General features: G+C 37.0%; 3 protein-coding genes across 3 annotated transcripts; all 3 read right to left on the bottom strand.

Annotated features, from left to right (window-relative positions):
- Positions 1-832: 832 nt before the first annotated feature.
- Positions 833-3,084, bottom strand: apoeb (apolipoprotein Eb). The gene is made up of 5 exons (XM_079894147.1): positions 2,823-3,084; positions 2,352-2,421; positions 1,974-2,127; positions 1,556-1,843; positions 833-1,398 (listed from the first exon to the last, which is right to left on the bottom strand). Exons 2-5 carry the CDS (start codon positions 2,392-2,394, stop codon positions 1,038-1,040), a joined length of 846 nt encoding a protein of 281 aa, XP_079750273.1. The 5' UTR covers positions 2,395-2,421; positions 2,823-3,084; the 3' UTR covers positions 833-1,037.
- A 5,340-nt stretch (positions 3,085-8,424) lies between these two features.
- Positions 8,425-9,960, bottom strand: LOC307173032 (uncharacterized protein). The gene is made up of 4 exons (XM_079895833.1): positions 9,911-9,960; positions 9,739-9,794; positions 9,472-9,622; positions 8,425-9,379 (listed from the first exon to the last, which is right to left on the bottom strand). Exons 2-4 carry the CDS (start codon positions 9,776-9,778, stop codon positions 8,803-8,805), a joined length of 768 nt encoding a protein of 255 aa, XP_079751959.1. The 5' UTR covers positions 9,779-9,794; positions 9,911-9,960; the 3' UTR covers positions 8,425-8,802.
- Positions 9,961-13,650: 3,690 nt separating this feature from the next.
- Positions 13,651-15,683, bottom strand: LOC307171893 (uncharacterized protein). The gene is made up of 4 exons (XM_079893828.1): positions 15,080-15,683; positions 14,912-14,967; positions 14,654-14,804; positions 13,651-14,561 (listed from the first exon to the last, which is right to left on the bottom strand). The coding sequence occupies exons 2-4, from the start codon at positions 14,949-14,951 to the stop codon at positions 13,985-13,987; spliced, it is 768 nt and encodes a 255-aa protein (XP_079749954.1). The 5' UTR covers positions 14,952-14,967; positions 15,080-15,683; the 3' UTR covers positions 13,651-13,984.
- Between the last annotated feature and the right edge of the window lie 2,105 nt (positions 15,684-17,788).

The following is a 17,788-nucleotide window of genomic DNA, read 5'->3' on the forward strand; positions in this document are numbered from 1 at the left end:
AAAAGCTTACAATGACTTTAGTCAATATTAGGTAGTTATCATGTTTTTCACTTTAGAATACTGATCCAAATAATTAGTAGTTCCTTTAGAATTATGTAGTAATACTTGAGTCATTACTAGTGGGTTACCATTACCTTTTATTATAAATTATGCATTATTCATGTTAATTATGAACTTGTAGATAGTAGTTCTCTGGGAGGTATGAAAAAAATAGTAGTTACTGATTAACTAATAGTGAACTACTACATTCATCTGAGCGCTATTACTTACTAATTTGTTAATCAGAGTTTCTTGTTAGTTAATAGTAGTTACTAGAATGTTAATAATTCGTTACTCGTTTGTTCCTGTGTAATTATTCATTAATGAAGGAACAGTATTCTAAAGTGTTACCTAAATGTCTTTACTGTCACTCCGGTCAATTTAATGCATCCTTGCTGAATAAAAGTAAAAAATTCATTAAAAGTGTTTTTTTTTTTTTTTCGTTTTCTAGTGTTTGGGATGTGTGTGGGATTGTTAAAATGAGTTTGGTGGGAACTGGGAACAGAAATATACACGTGACAAGAATCAAATGAGAAACTAGTTGTGTAGTAGGACGCACATTTATTGCAAACAAATTCAAGCACAGGAGTGCACAAACATGAAGTAAAGGAGCAAAATAATGCTATCTTTGCATATATTCTGATTTAGTTCAGCAGATGAAGGCACTTTTGAATTTTATTTTGAATGGTGCCAGGTTGGCCCCACTTACTAGAAAAAAATCTCTTAGATAACTTCCATGACAAGTTGATTGATCTTAAAACGACTCTACTATAAAGACATTATGGAAAGTATATCCTCAGACAGTGGGTTAATACTGAGAAAGTAAACATGGTGAGTACATGGTATTCTTTTGTCCAATAATGGACAGTGCTAGTCCAGTCGAGTCCAGTTCTTAACCACTTATCAACCTCTCACAGAATGAAAAAAGCACATTTCAGTAACACAAAACCTCCCTTCTTGTTTCTGTTAGGTGTTAACACTAGATAAGTGTGGAGCTCTTAAGCTTGAGTGGGAAGAGCTGCTGAGGCCTCCTTGATCTTGTCAATGACAATCTGCAGCTGCTCACGGATCTTCTCGGAGTAGGGGGCGAGGAGGCTGGTCAGCTCATCCATGCGGCCTTCTAGGGAGGTGCGCAGTTCCTCTGCGGTCTTTTCCAGCTTCTCCTTCAGAGCTCCAGCCTGGACCTCCAACTGCTCGCTCATCTCCTGCGCCTGGGACTTCATCAGCTCATTAATGGCACCCAATTTCTGGCTGGCACCATCCTGGGCCTGGGTGAGGTATGGCTCTAAACGGTCCTTCACGGCATCAGTGTTTTGGGAAACACGAGACTGCAGCTCACCCATGTAGGTTGCCACAGTGCTGTAGGGAATGAAAGTGAAGATTTAATATCTTTAAAAATGACCCATGTTTTCATTAGTTAAATGCTTTATCCACATTTTTTTTTTTAGTTTGCATTTGACCCAAGTAGTCCCACTTGCAATTCTTTCAGACCACCTGAAAGAGCATCCAGACTTACGTGCGGATCTCCTCGGTGTCCTTGTTCAGGCGTTTCTTTAGTTTGCGTGTGTATGTGTTGACACGGGCTTTCACATCATCTGCGTTTTGCTCCACCATGGTCTTCAGCTCTTGCACGTACTGAGTGGAACGTTCCTTGGCATCGGTCATGTCAGTTTGCAGTTTGCCAGCCAGAAGCTGGAGGTCTTTGGTCAGCTGACCAGCAGCGTCAGAGGCGTATGGAGCCAGCTGGGTTTGAAGATTTTCACTGTATGAGCCTAGCTCAGTCATGGTGTCAACAATTAGGGTACTGGAAAACAAACAAACAAACCAAAAACACTGGTCACATACAATGCTTCAGCAGCACATATGCTATTTGATAATGTAAGGATGAGTATGATGGTGCTGTAGATAGATGTTAAAATGGCTGCTGAACTTACTCAAGCTCTCTGCTGAGTTGGGAGTCCTTGATGTTCACCATCACACCATTAGCATGTGTGTTGAGTTCGGACACATGCTGCCAGAAGCGGTCCACCATCTCCTCCCACCTGGGTTGAGGGGCATCAGCCTGGAACAGGCTACGAGCATGGCAGCCTACAAGGGGTGTGAAGAGACTGTTAACTTTATGCCAATTAAGTTATTCACAAATGAGAGAGCTAGATAATTTACAGTGATTACAAAGCTTAGCATATGACATTTATGTGATGTAGTAGTTGATAAGATGCATAAAATGGTATAAAACCTTTAATTGTGCACTGATATTCAAAACAGATAGAAAAACTAAACCATGAGTGAATGGAGATTTTATTTTCCCATACCAGTAAAAACGGCCAGAGCAAAGATAACCACCAGAGACCTCATTTTGATGGACAGACAAGTAAGTTACTCCTGAGGAAAGATCAACACAGAAAAAAAATCTAGATCTTAAACCACTGGCACAAAAAAATGCAAGATCTTTAAAGAGAAACAAATCAGATCAATGTCAACAGAAAGTATAAACTTTGGAAATTGGAACTTTAAACTTATTAATTATCATGTAAGCTATTGAATAATTTGAATCCAAACAGTAAAAGCTCCTTCTAAAAATGCACACAAAACAAAACCGCATCTGAAGATACGAGTATGCATGCAGGATTTGCTTCACTGATACGCGTTCAATACTCAGTGACCGTTAACTTTAAGTTTAGTAAGCAATAGTTTTACTGACAAACTGGTTATCCTGTATAACCAAACGGTTAGATAAAAAGTTGTTGAGCCTACTTCATTAGTGAAGAGCGAGCACTACTCACCTGAGAAGTGTGATTTTCCTCCGTGTAGACGGAGTGGGAATGTTAGGTCTTTTATACAGTCCCGGGACGCACCCGCTGCCTTCACAATCGCTGCCACGTGATTTCGCCTTTGTTCGGCGCTCGCGCATCATCCCACGCGTCACAGACTGTCGAAGTCCGCATCTTTTCGAACCAGGTGGAGATATATTGCGCAATTTTTTTGAAAATCTTAAGGGCACATTTCCTTTTTATATCTTGTTCAGGAATTGCTCATGTATGGTCTGCTTATTACAGCAACTTTGCGTCCCTTATTTAGTGTAGCCTCTATTAAATATCCAGATATTTAAAAAGAATATCGTTGGCAGTACATACCTTGAATGCAAAATCTTTATAATTGTCTTTAATAACAGGTATTTAATAATATTAATATATTTTTTATTTAATTATTTAGTTTCAGTATTGCTGCGTGTTTTTGTCCTCAAACGGAGTTTATATAGTCAAACAACTGTAAATGTTCCATGTTGGACATATTCCTCGTGATTAAAGAGACAATTTAGCCTAAAGGTAAACTTTTCTTGCAGGCGCCAACATTGATGCTCGTACGTATACTGTAAATCAACATGGATGAGCCTATTTGCATTTTTATAGAGACCTATTGGCCATAGGCTATACTATTGCTCACTTCACACATTCGGATTAGCATTCATGAGCAACGGCAATGGTGGTAACAACAACAGTACATTTTATATAAGGAAAAACAAATGTTTCTTTATAACATCTGCCTTCCTTGTAATTTTAGTTACAATATAGGCTAGTTATTTTATGATGTTATGGTGTAATAGCCTATGTAGGCAAGTGATGTCATAAATTTTAAACTACTGCTGATTGCAGCCCGTTTGATCACAATGCCCTTCCACGTCTGAATGGCATAGTGTTTATCTTAAAAGATAAGACATTCCTTAGTATTCTCTGTAAAGAGTTAATATAATGTATACAGCCCTATATTTGTTTCAGCGATTCTATTCTGAACATAACACCACCCAACATGATCGTGTTTTTTATAAAACTAATCTTTTTTTCCGGGCCAAAAAGCCTTGGGTAATTATGTTTTTTTTTTTTTGTTCGTGACAACATAAGAAAGCCTTATCACCCTCAATTTGATTCCACCTATTCAGTGATCTTTAGCCTCTTGTCCCAACTTGTCCTCTTCTTCTGGCTCAGCTCTGTCTGCAGCTGATGAAAACAAACATGGCTTTAGTATACAGAGGGCCCAGTATGATCACTGCACATGCAGACTTCCGCTATTATTTATGCTCCTCTGTACGTTCAATCTACTGTTGATCCTTCTGCGAATAGATTTTATTTTATTTTATTGAAATATTTATAAACCCTCACTTATAAAACTACTTTATTTTATTTTATGGTCAATTTGAATGTTCTTGGATGTTTATGCCTCCTAAGGATGAATCAGGTTGTCACACTTCATATGATGCTTCCGATAAAAGCATCTGCTAAATGGATACCGTAAATGTAAGATCGTTTTGATCAATGACGTTTATTTTGTGTTGCAGTGTGCCACATGACCACTGACAATGATCAAACGTCTATCACCAGAATGCTGATGCATTATATCAAAATAGATACTTCCCATTTTTTGAAATAGAGAGTATAGGGCAACAAATGAATACTGCAAACTATAATGACTGACAAGAAAGACATTTTAACTGACTACGAAAGAAAAAAAAGGCAAGATTAAGAAAGATTTATGACTGTTATGGTTGCTTCAGACCCTTCTCATGCTTTTGTATTACCCTCTTAATGGATTAGTTTGATGAAAGCATTGCAAACAGAGCTCCCTCTGTAATTCTTTTTTCTGTTTTTGATAACAGTTCTTTCATAAGGGGAAGATCGGTGCCAAGTGTTGGACAAAACATTTTCAGTGGGTTTACAATTAGGTAGGAGTGAACACTTTTTTTTTTTTTTTTTTTTTTTTTGGACTGAATTTTCCTCATGAAGTATTTGACATGTGGTTTCACCAGAGTGAGTATTTAATTATTTGGTGTTGCATCTAATGAAGAATGAAATTGGAGAAAACGTGGCTGAAAAATTATGACTATCCTGTTTTCAAAACAAACAAAAAATAAATTTAGCTTGATGATTTAATTATAAGCTCATGAAAGGACTTGGTTGTTTATGTCCCATGTGGTTTTTGGATAAATGTGTGAAGGGTGAATAGTAAGCAATGAACGCATGTAACCTCGGCCAACTCATCATTTAGCAGAATGGGGCTGCTAGGTCCAGTGTACCGTGTGAGAGGGTCTATGTGCTGATAGCATCTATTCTTCATCACAGCCATGACTCATGCAGATATACACTGACTGGGTTTATGCAACACAAACAGCACAAAAATGCCTACTCTAAAATGACGGTGGATGAACTCTAGTGACTCTAATGTTTTTCACTTTTCTTGCTTTCTGTGGTTTGTGATTAAGTCCTCACTTGTGTCATTGGGGAAGATTGTCTACATTAGTCATTGTTTTCAACATTCAGGCATTCCAGGTCAAAGGCCTCTCAGCTGCTTTGTGTCAGAGAAATCAGTCATCTGTATTTGAATCTGTCTTAACCCCCTTGTCTCTGTGCAAAAAGTTATTTGGTCACACTTTATATTAGATGTCTTTAACTATGTACTTGCATAAAAAAGTTGTTTAGTACAATGTACTGATTGTGTTCATGTTGTATTGCAAAACACTTTTGCTGCTATTAAGGTGGGATATATAGGTAAGGGACTGTTTTTGGTATAGTTAGGTATGACCCTTGTAAGAGAAGGGTCAACATGCAATTATAGATGTAATTACAGAAATTAATTACAGCTGTAATCACATGCAGGTATTTTAAAAAATAATGTAAAAACATGTATCTGCACAATCAAATTATTTATTTAAATGTTATTACATAACATTTAATATAAAATGGGACCCGTTATCTTGTGCTGCTAAAGTACAAATAACCAGGCACACATGCAGAAAACTCAGAAGAACTGGAACAAACAACATTCACAAACTTCTACAAATCCCCTTCCACCCCTTTCATGTTTTTAAAATGAAATGTTTTGGCTAATTTGATAGTGCTTCAGTTACCAATAAGAGTTAATCTAGAGTTAATCTGTGTCTACAAATGACCAACAAAACTATATAACAAGCAAATGGACGACCACATACCATTAGACTTTGAGAAGAGTTGTGATTAAAATTCAGTTAACTTAAAGTGTACTAATGGTAATGCAAATGAAACAAGAGTTTTTGTGCACTGCATCAGGTTCCTTTTCTGTTTAAGGTCACTTCAGTTTACACATTTAGCAGATGCTTTTAAAGAGTCTGTTTATGCCTTCCCTGGCTGTTTTTCCAGGAAGGTAGTGTCTTGATAATGATGACATGCTTGAATGAACCCTTGGAAATGTGAGGATTAGCTTCTTTGTGTGAGGTAGAAGATGAAGGTTGTTTTGTTTTGTTTTGACGGGAGTGTGTGGGAGACTCTTGGAAATGGCAGAACATGTACTTTTACAAACCTGCAAGGGCAGCTCCCGACATGTTATCGCTGGCATTTATGTGGGATTTTTATGTGTTGATCATGATGTGGGTGTTTATAATTTTCTGGCAGTGCACATGTGTCTCAATGCATCCATTAAAAAGGAACTGGCAATCAGTCAATAACAAATGCGTTGCATGACCTGTACATTTTAATCATCTTATTTTTGTGATGACTTGAAATGATAGTGTGCATCCACAAGGTGGCATGTGTGGTGCACAAAACTAGTACATAGTACATGGCAGCACCATTGTCCACATAATAACTTAGTGATTGGTGCAGCTCTTATTTTTATAAATAGGCCATTGTTCACATGACCTATAGTTCCAGAGGTCCATTGTCAAATAGGCCTTTGGGCAAAAAAAACTAAAACAAAAAACATTTATTGTGGAATAATGCTATTGTTTTTCACTTACTAGATTTGAAAGACTGTATTATCCAATCATGTCACTGTTAAGACAAATGATACTGTCCCATCCTTACTAATTGTATACAACTATTAATGGCATTTCATTTGATAGTCTATCATTTAATATCCTGACTTATAAATAACTACAAGTATACTATACACTACTGTTTAATTATTTTATTTTATTCAGCAAGGTTGCATTAAATTGATCAAAAGTGACAGTAAAGACATTGACAACTTTACAAAAAAATTATATTTAAAATAAATGTTTTTAACATTCTATTCATCAAAAAAAAAAATATAATAATAATAAGAAATAGAGTAATGGCTGCTGAAAATTCAGCTTTGCCATGACAGGAATAAATTAGCCTACATTTTAAAATATATTAAAATAGAGAATTGGTATTTTTAAAATGTAATAATATTTGACAATATTTACTGTATTTTGATCAAATAAATGCATCTTTGGTGAGCATAAGAGGCTTCTTCAAAATCTTTTAAAAAGTTTTTACCAACCCAAACATTTGAATGGTAGCGTATATATCCAAACCTCAGTTTGTGATCTTAAAGAGGTAATATTTAACTAAGGAAATACTGCTGTATTCACTGATGTCATGAGTTTTGTTATTTTGTGTGGAAATATAAGTAAAATAAATAAATATATATTTATGCATAAGTTAGCTTTAGAGGCAGAGTGAGATCAAAGGCTAAGTTGGAGACTGTTTGCCAGTTAGTTGAGCCATAAAATTCAACAACATGAAACAAAAAAAACCTCTTACAACTCTGCTGTGTGTGTTGAGTTCCATGCAATTTAAAGCATGCTAAGAGTCTCAAAAACACCTAAAAAGAATATTAAAGTATTCAAGGTATCAAGAATCCTTTCACAGGTCTACATGTGTGGTGTCTTGACATTAGTCTAGCGAAGTTTGAAGCAAATCGGCTAAAAAAGAGGGCGATTTCAAAGTATTTTGAAAGTGACACACTTCATGCTGCCAGTTGGTGGCGCTATGACTTTGACTCACAATAGTCACATCCATGTGATCGGCCTCCTACAATGAACATATATCTGAGGTTTCATCAAAATCAGTCAATGTATGTAATATGCAGAAGTTATAACACCCATCCTGGTTACATTTTTTTTACCATAAATTTGGTGCCTCACCTTGACCAACCCGTTTGAGATATCAAAATTTAGCATACTCAGTGCCTTGACTTCATGCTGACCGAATTTGGTGAATCCCCTAGGAGGAGTATATCAAATTCAAGAGCATGCGTTTTTCAAACAACCTATAATAGCCGACTTCCTGTTGGGCTGGCATACCTGACTTATAATATAAGAGTGCAAAAGTTGTTTGGCCTGATAAGATTTTTAAGTGTATGAAGTTTGGTTACTTTAGGTGAAAAGGGGTGCACTAGAGCCCCTCAAATACAACCAAATAAGTGTGCGCCACAGAGGACCCCCCACACACACTTTAACTTGTGCCCGGCTCTGATGGCCGATGATTCCAATGTGTGTGCAAAGTCTCAAGAGTTTTTGAGCATTAAAGTTGAAAAGAAATAGGGCCCTAAAGATTAAACATACCTGCTTGAAACCAAGTTTTTTGTTAATAGATGATACAAGACATCATACCTTTCCTCATATATTTGAAAATTAGAATGTTAGAGTAAACATAACTGGGTATTAAAACTTGCCATTCATCTGTCATTCTGTCACGCTGTAGTAAAGAAACATTTGAGACGTACGTCCTTTAACAAAATATTTATTTCATTTAAACTAATTAATTTCAAATATTACATAAAAATCATTGTGCAAATGTAGATACACATTTTTCATTGGACCTTTGTGTTTTGTTTCATGGCTGTGAATAAATACTTCCATCAGGTCACTGTAATGTCAGCAGCAGTTGTTAATGTCAACCACAGAAAGTGAAGAACACACTTTCACATTTAACTGTATCTAAGATCTAATTACATTAGCAGCAATTGGCAAAAGTCCGTTGGTAGAATCTAATTTCTCTTGATGAAGGACTCGTACAGGGAGGTGAGCTGGTCCTTCAGGTCCTGTGCGTAGGGGTCCAGCTTTTCCTTCAGGTCTTCAGCGTAGGGTGAAAGACTCTGCTGGACCATCTGGGCTCTCTCTCTAATCTGGGCCTGAAGATCCTCAGCCAGAGGGGTCACGGTCTTCTGGAACTCCTGCAGACGCTGGTCAACCTTCTCCTTGAGTTCAGCAGTGTAGGGCTCCAGCTGAGCCTGCAGATCCTTCACGCTCTGCTCCAGGTTTCCTCTCAGCTCCTCACTCTTCTGGAGCAGAGTGGCCTTCAGGGTCTCAGAATCCAGGGATTCTGCATATGGAGTCATGGCTGTCCTGAGCTCCTCCACTCTCTGCTGGATCTGGTTCTTGAGGTTGTCAGCATAGGGCTCCAGCTGGTCTCTCACAGTGATCAGGTCCTGGCCCAAACGCTCCCTCAACACTTCAGTCTCTTTGGTGATTCTGGTCATCAGTTCTTCAGCCAGAGGATCCATCTGTTTCTTGAGGGTGACGGCATATTCACTGGCCATATCGGCACTCTGGGTCAGTCTAGCACTGTTAAATGGAGAAGGACATTTGAGTTTCATATCAGGGCATAAGCAATAGTCTAAATAACAGTGTCCTGCAGGTAAATATTCTTGACTTACTTGACGTCCTGTCCCAGTTGGGAAGACCTGATCATCTTGACGGTTTCCTCTGCAGTTTGTGTTGCCTTTGAAACATAGCTCCAGAATGCATCGGTCAGCTGCTCCAGCTGTGGCTTGGGCTCATCAGCAGAGAATAGGTTGGCCTGGCAACCTGTTGATGGAGCATTTCAGTTTGATCACATGGTATTGTTAATATTGGTAATAGATTCTGTAAATTTATCAAGCCTTAAAACATTTTCATATAGTAATTTTATCTGAATTTCTCACCTGTAAATACAGCAAGTGCAAGAACCACAAGAACCTTCATGATGTTCAGTTTTAGTCTATAAGTTAAAAAAAAAAAAAAAAAAAAAAACACTTTTAATGAATGTCTCTGTCTTTTACATAAATGTAAATAGTGCTTTATTTTGAATTTACTAAAAATTGTGAAAGTTCTTACCTGTGTCAGTGTGTTTTAATTGACGCTGTCCTGTCTGAAGAACAAGTGTGAAGGTTGCTGTTTCACATCTGTATTTATATAGCATAGGGAGGTGATTGCCATAGTGGAAACCCAAAGTCCAGTGGGAAGTGCCTTGCTGTCATTACTCCACATCATAATGCCCTGACTGTACCTCTTATCAGTAAAGATTCCTGAATTCAATACAGACTATGATAACTATTGGACAGTAAATTGTACTAGATGCCAATATAAATATTGTTTTAGATGAACACATAAGACTATTCGTAAAATATCTAAGTAAAAGAGGTTTCTTAATAAAGGAATAATAGTATTTCTGGGAAATGTTTCTGTAGACTCATAGTTGTGTTTTTTTTACAATAAATTTTTACAATTTAACAATTACAGGGGATTCAACGCAGACAATCTCATTGTAATTTAATTCATTTTCATATAAAGACGTTTTGAATACCGCCATTTACTTAAACCATAAAACCAGACAGAAGCTGATGTTGAACCTTTGAACTAATAACAGTAACAAATGATACCAGACTTTGTTCACTTCCTGATAAGATTTGACACATCACTCAAAGATATATGTTTTTGATCCTGGATGAATTGTTGAGCTCTATAAATTAATTTTAAGAAGATGGATATACTTCCTACTCTTATGTCTTAAAAGTTTGCAGTAAGTCCTTTCAGTTCATTTTATTTTAATGAACCTGTCCAGAGCTATAAACTGACCTCAAGTGATTCTTAGGAGGACTTATTATCAGAGTCAGGGACTATACACGTAACACTCTGTCCACTTTACACGCCTGCTAAACACCTAAAGATAAGGGGGGCTGTTTGACCTAGAACCAAGCTACTGCTGCTGAAGGATGTATGACCTTCCTAACATTTTAAAAATGCAGACATGGGAACTTGCATTTTGCAGACATGGGAACTTGCATTTTTTAGGTAAAAGAGAGCTCAAACAAAATAGCTTACAGAAGGTCAAGTTAACATTTGTCAATGCTATTTGAGTAACTTAAAGGCATACTCCACTTTTTTTGGAAATAGGCTCATTTTACAACTCCCCCAGAGTTGAAACAGAGTTTTACCGTTTTCTAATCCATTCAGCCGATCTCCGGGTCTGGCAGTACCACTTTTAGCATAGCTTAGCATAGATCATTGAATTGGACAAGACCATTAGCATCTCTCTCAAAAAAATGACCAAAGAGTTTCGATATTTTTCCTATTCAAAACTTGACTCTTCTGTAGTTACATCGTGTACTAAGACCGACAGAAAATGTAAAGTTGCGATTTTCTAGGCTGATATGGCTAGGAACTATACTCTCATTCCTGCGTAATAATCAAGAAACTTTGCTGCCGTACCATGGGTGCAGCAGGCGTAATGATATGACGCAGCGCCTGAAAATAGTCCCCAGCTCAGTAACTTTCAACATGACCGGGACTAAGTTTGTCTAACCTATTAGACCTATTTTCAGGCGCTGCATCATATCATTACTCTGCACTCATGGTACGGCAGCAAAGTTTCTTGATTATTACGCACTGATTGGTGTGTCTGTTCTTTGTCATGTTAGAATGTTTTAGTTTTCATTTCAGAAATCTGGTCACCTTAAAAAAGAATCATGCATATTTTTTCTAGAGAATTTGTTGTACTTATACTGTATACAGTATATTTAGCAAATTTGCTACAGTTTAGCATTGTGTTAAAAGATTATGGTGTCTTGTGGCGTAATGAAAATGAAAAACTCTTTCAAGAAATCTCTGTCATTACTTTATAAAACAAATACTTTTTGTACATTCTACAACTCTATTTCTGGATAAGAAAAGGATAATCAATGCAACTTTGAATGTACATGATTCCAAAATAAATATACATATTATATTAAAATGTTCAGATGTTTTCTGCATATGAATTTGCCTTCTAGCTTTCGGTAACAGACCATCAGTACAGTTGTTTGGAGGAAATCTACATTTTGGCCTGTTTGAGTGTTTAGTGCTGGATAAAAAAAGTATGACCACTTTGATTTTGGATTCAAAATGTTAATTCATAGGGGAAAAATGCTATCTTGCTCTCTCAAAATGCTCTCTATAGCTTCTCACTCTTCTGGAGAAGTGTGGCCTTTAGGTCTTCAAATTCCAGGTATTCTCTTATGTAATCCGCTCCCCGCTGAAATGGACTGGTCAGATATTCAATGTAGGGCTTTAGTGCACACCTCACAGTGCTCACTTCCTCTTCTATACGCTCCCTCAGAACGTCAGCACCTTTAGTGATTTTGGTCATCAGATCTTTAGCCAATGGATCCATCTGTTCCTTCAGGTTGATGGTGTACTGGCTGGCCATATCGAGATTTTTTGTTAGTCTATTATTGTCAGTTTCATTGCATTATAAATGCTGAAGGTACTGCTCTGCGGTTCGTGTGGCCCGGTCAGCATAGCTCTTGAGTGCATCAGTCAGCTTTTCCAGCTGTGGCTTGGGCTTAGAATAGGTTGGCTTGGTAACCTGATGAAAGAGCAGAGCATTTTGGATATCAATAATGTACTGTATGTTCAAGATAAATAATGTTTAATTATTATGCCTTATAAAAAATATTCCTGTAAACTTTATAGGGATAATTCACCCAAAAATAAAAATTCTGTAATTCGTAACTCGCCCTCAATTCATTGCAATCTGGTATTATTTTCTTTTTTTCTGTGGAATATAAGATATTTTGAGAGGTGTCTCTTGTGTATTTTTTTCCCCCATACAATGGAAATCAATGGGCACCAAAACTGTTATATCCAGCATTCTTCAAAATATTTTCTAAGTTTCTGTTGCATGTCCCCTGTGTTTGCCCCTGGACTTATGTTGAAGTGTTTCCTGCTCTTGTGCCATGTTTGTGTTTTTTTTTTTTTTTTTTTTTCATTGATTCACTGTGTTCATTAGTCTTAATTGTTTATGTTAACCCATGTGCATTTAAACCCCAGTGTTCTTTGTCAGGTCTTTTCCCTGTATGACTGTTTGTTTGGTGTTCTCACTTCTGCTCCTGATGTTTCAAATTTTTTGCTGTTATTCATATTATTTTGAATCTTATTTTCATTAAATCTTACTCTGCATTTTTTAATAATAAATATATTAAAATAATAATTACGAACCTTTATTAATTACCTGCGTCAGTGTGTTTATATTCATGCTGTTCAATCTGAAGTGGTATTGTGGAGGTAGTGGTTGCATATCTCCATTTGTATACCAGAGAGAAGAGATTGTCGCAATAGAAACCCAAAGTCCAGTGGGTAGTGCCAGACTGTCATGATTACTCCATATCAAAATTTCCTGATTGGGACTTTTTGTCACAACAGATCCTCATGTTCAAAGCAAACCATAAAGGATTGCCAAACGGTGTAGCTAAAAAACAAGTAAAGGCCTTTGATGTCACGTCACAACAATAACTATTGTATTTTGGCAGATTGTACATGTTTGAGGGCCAATTTATTGTTTAGATTGGAGGAGGACTATTATTGTTTAACACTTATCTAGGACTATATTTAATGTTGTTGTTTAATTTAGGGCTGTTTGCCCTTCCAAAAATGTCCTTTGGGTTTGCCTCCTACATTTTTATTGTTTGTTTGTTTGATATTCTTTTTTTTTTATTATTCTTGTCAGAGATTTGCTATTTTATTTACTAATAGGCATCTCACATACTCCTTTCAACAAAAGCACCATTTTGTAAATGTTTTTTATTATATTTTTTTTTACTGATTCATAACTAAAATAAAATAGGGCATTTGTAAATTTGCAAGAAACAGGAACATCACAAAATTTTCTCAGAAATAATAAAAGTTTCTTATTTATTCTAAATAAATATCCACTGTTACACAAAAAAAGAGAGAATTTGCAAATGTGCAGGACATCAGATGTTGCATAGTGTAATTTATGAGACTGTATCAAACTTTTTTTTTTTTTGGTTTAGTTTAAGGCATGGTAGATTGAATGAATGGAGGAAAACACAGATCAAATATGTCAAGTTTTGAAGTTCATGAGTAATTCTGTAGTTCTGTTAATAACAAAGTAAGAAATCTTTGAAGCATCTAATTTCTCTTGATGAATGATTCATACAGGGAGGTGAGCTGGTCCTTCAGGTCCTGTGCGTAGGGGTCCAGCTTTTCCTTCAGGTCTTCAGCGTAGGGTGACAGACTCTGCTGGACCATCTGGGCTCTCTCTCTAATCTGAGCCTGAAGATCCTCAGCCAGAGGGGTCACGGTCTTCTGGAACTCCTGCAGACGCTGGTCAACCTTCTCCTTGAGTTCAGCAGTGTAGGGCTCCAGCTGAGCCTGCAGATCCTTCACGCTCTGCTCCAGGTTTCCTCTCAGCTCCTCACTCTTCTGGAGCAGAGTGGCCTTCAGGGTCTCAGAATCCAGGGATTCTGCATATGGAGTCATGGCTGTCCTGAGCTCCTCCACTCTCTGCTGGATCTGGCTCTTGAGGTTGTCAGCATAGGGCTCCAGCTGGTCTCTCACAGTGATCAGGTCCTGGCCCAAACGCTCCCTCAAGACTTCAGTCTCTTTGGTGATTCTGGTCATCAGTTCTTCAGCCAGAGGATCCATCTGTTTCTTGAGGGTGACGGCATATTCACTGGCCATATCGGCACTCTGGGTCAGTCTAGCACTGTTAAATGGAGAAGGACATTTGAGTTTCATATCAGGGCATAAGAAATAGTCTAAATAACAGTGTCCTGCAGGTAAATATTCTTGACTTACTTGACGTCCTGTCCCAGTTGGGAAGACCTGATCATCTTGACGGTTTCCTCTGCAGTTTGTGTTGCCTTTGAAACATAGCTCCAGAATGCATCGGTCAGCTGCTCCAGCTGTGGCTTGGGCTCATCAGCAGAGAATAGGTTGGCCTGGCAACCTGTTGATGGAGCATTTCAGTTTGATCACATGGTATTGTTAATAGATTCTGTAAATTTATCAAGCCTTAAAACATTTTCATATTGTAATTTTCTCAGAATTTCTCACCTGTAAATACAGCAAGTGCAAGAACCACAAGAACTTTCATGATGTTCAGTTTTAGTCTATAAGTAAAAAAAAAAAAAAAAAAAACACTTTTAATGAATGTCTCTGTCTTTTGCATAAATGTAAATAGTGCTCTATTTTGAATTGAATAAAATGTGTGAAAGCTCTTACCTGTGTCAGTGTGTTTTAATTGACGCTGTCCTGTCTGAAGAACAAGTGTGAAGGTTGCTGTTTCACATCTGTATTTATATAGCATAGGGAGGTGATTGCCATAGTGGAAACCCAAAGTCCAGTGGGTAGTGCCTTGCTGTCATTACTCCACATCATAATGCCCTGACTGTACCTTCAACCATCGCAGACTTTCAGATTCAGCACAGATAATGATAACAGTGGAACTTTGTCTTTAAAAGAAGTAATACATTTTTTGATAAAGTTTTAATTGGGACAAAATGAAAATACATAAAATCTTGTTTGGGCTTAGCACTTAACATTACACAGATGTCATTAAAGGGAAGTTTAACTAGAATCCCCCTACTTCCTAAAACAAACAGGTAAAGTATACATAATGGAAACATTAATTTAATTAAAATCTAAAAGCCTAAACTCAGTTATCCAGAAAAAAATCTAATTATTTAAGGTCCATATTAGATACTAAAACCAGACAACAACAAATAATAAAGACGTTCTGCACACCCTGATAAGATCTGACACATCACCCAAAGCCTCTTGATTCTGTGTCTGCTGGTATTAAGTATTTTTACTCTTCTCATTTAGCTTTAAATCTAGGAGTTAACTTTATTAACAATGATAATAATTTGCCATTTATTAAGTATTACATAAATTGTTTCAAAGGAAATAGTCTCCACATAAACTGATTCTGTATCCCATGGAACTGTCATGATCCCAACTGGGATGAAAGAACAGAAAGCTGTTTAATTATTCAATAACAATATTTGTCTACTTAAACTACAGGAAAATAATTTGTCACTTTATCATATAATTCATTTTCACCAAAAGTTGATGAGAAGTAGGCCTACCTATAATCTAATTTGAATGAGAGATGAGTGGAATAATGCATTTCTCACCACTAGATAGCACTGCCACTACAGTGAAGGTATATGGGTTAGTTAACCCTTTATGAAGATTTTTATTTATTTATAATTGTTTACATTAATAACGATCTCATCACTTCCTGCAAGGAGCAAATCATTTATCATCTGCAAAGAGTACATCAGCATTTATTAAAAATCAAGCCTGAAGTGAAAAGTCAACCTCAAATGAAACAGTTGTAGAAGTTTTTTCACATTTATTTAAAATATTATATCATTTTTAAAATATTGCATTTTGAACAGTCAAAATGATTGAAGGATCACAAGAAATCCCAATCATAAAATGCCACTGGTCCAAGGAGGCAAGAGAGGCTGAGCCTCTTCAAATATGTGATGTGATCAAATTAACTGTTGTTTTTAACCAGTCACTTATTATATGTATTGTATTATAATACCGGTACATCATGGTCTGGTTTCACAGACAGGGTTTAGACTAAGCCAGGATGAGGCCTCAGTTCATTTGAAGCATTTAAGTATACTTAAAGGTGCCCTGGAATTTGAAATTGAATTTATGCTGGGCTGTTTTAACCCAATTCTGGGTCAAATATGGACTAAACCAACGTTGGGTTAAAAATGCAATTTAAAAATCGACAAACCCAGCCGTTGGGTTACATTTTGAATGTAACCAATGCAATTGGTCTATTTTTAAATTGCATTTTTGTCTATTTTTGATTTTGTCCAAAATGCAATTTGTCCATTTTTAAATAGCATTTTTATAAACTGTTATAAAAACAGTTTATAACAGTCATTTTATATGACTGTTATAAAAGCTATAGCTTTTATAAACGTGGATTATAAAAAAACATAACTGATGTGCATCTTGAGACAAAACTATGGCACAGACATATTTTCAGATATGTCAGTGCAAGTTGCTTTTTAGTTAAAACAGCTCAAACATGCATTTTAGTCTGGGACTAGACTCTAGCCATGTCTGTGTGTCACGTTCACCGTCTATCTCTGCACTACATTCCCCAGAATCCTCTTTGGCGCACCTGCAATTACTCTCCCCTGAGTATAATCACCTGCACCTGTTCACAATCAGCAGCCTCATCAGCAAGCTCTATAAAATACTCACCACAGCCTCAGTTCAATGTCAAGCCTCCAACAGGTACAGACCATGATCCGTTGTCTCCTGAACCTCTGATGCTTCCAAGATGTAACGTATACTCACCTGTGAAACACTGCCATTGTTCTGCTGTCTCCAGGAATCCTGTTCGATTTCCTATTGCCTGTGATCCGTTGTTCTCCCGAGCTTCCAGTGTTTCCTCTGAGCTTGCTTGCTATCGACTGCATCTGAAAGAGAAAATAAGTATTTATGAACTGACTGTTTGGTATATACAAACCTGAAGTGAACATGCATGCTTACCTGCTGTCTGCCCCGCACCGAGTGATCTTCATTGAATCTGCACTTGAACTCACTGAATACTCACCTTGCACTTTTGTCACCTTGAATAAAGCTGTGTTTGGATTCACTTACCTCTGTCTCCGTGCCTGTATCCTGACACTGTGAAACCGGGAGAATGTATTTTATTAGAATTTTGCAAGCTCATTCAGTACAAGATGACCACTAAGGTCCACAACAGTCTAGCATAATCAGAAATGTAAGCAATGAATTATTAAACTCATGTTTTTTATTTTTTTTATTGGACATGGCAATCTTCTACAACAGTTCCCAATCCTGGTCCTGGGGACCCACAGCTCTGCACAGTTTGTATGTCTCCCTCATTTAACACACCTGATTCAGATCATCATCTCGTTAGGAAAGAGCTCT

Source organism: Squalius cephalus (genome assembly GCF_949319135.1).
Source record: "Squalius cephalus genome assembly, chromosome: 15".
Classification (NCBI taxonomy): domain Eukaryota; kingdom Metazoa; phylum Chordata; class Actinopteri; order Cypriniformes; family Leuciscidae; genus Squalius; species Squalius cephalus.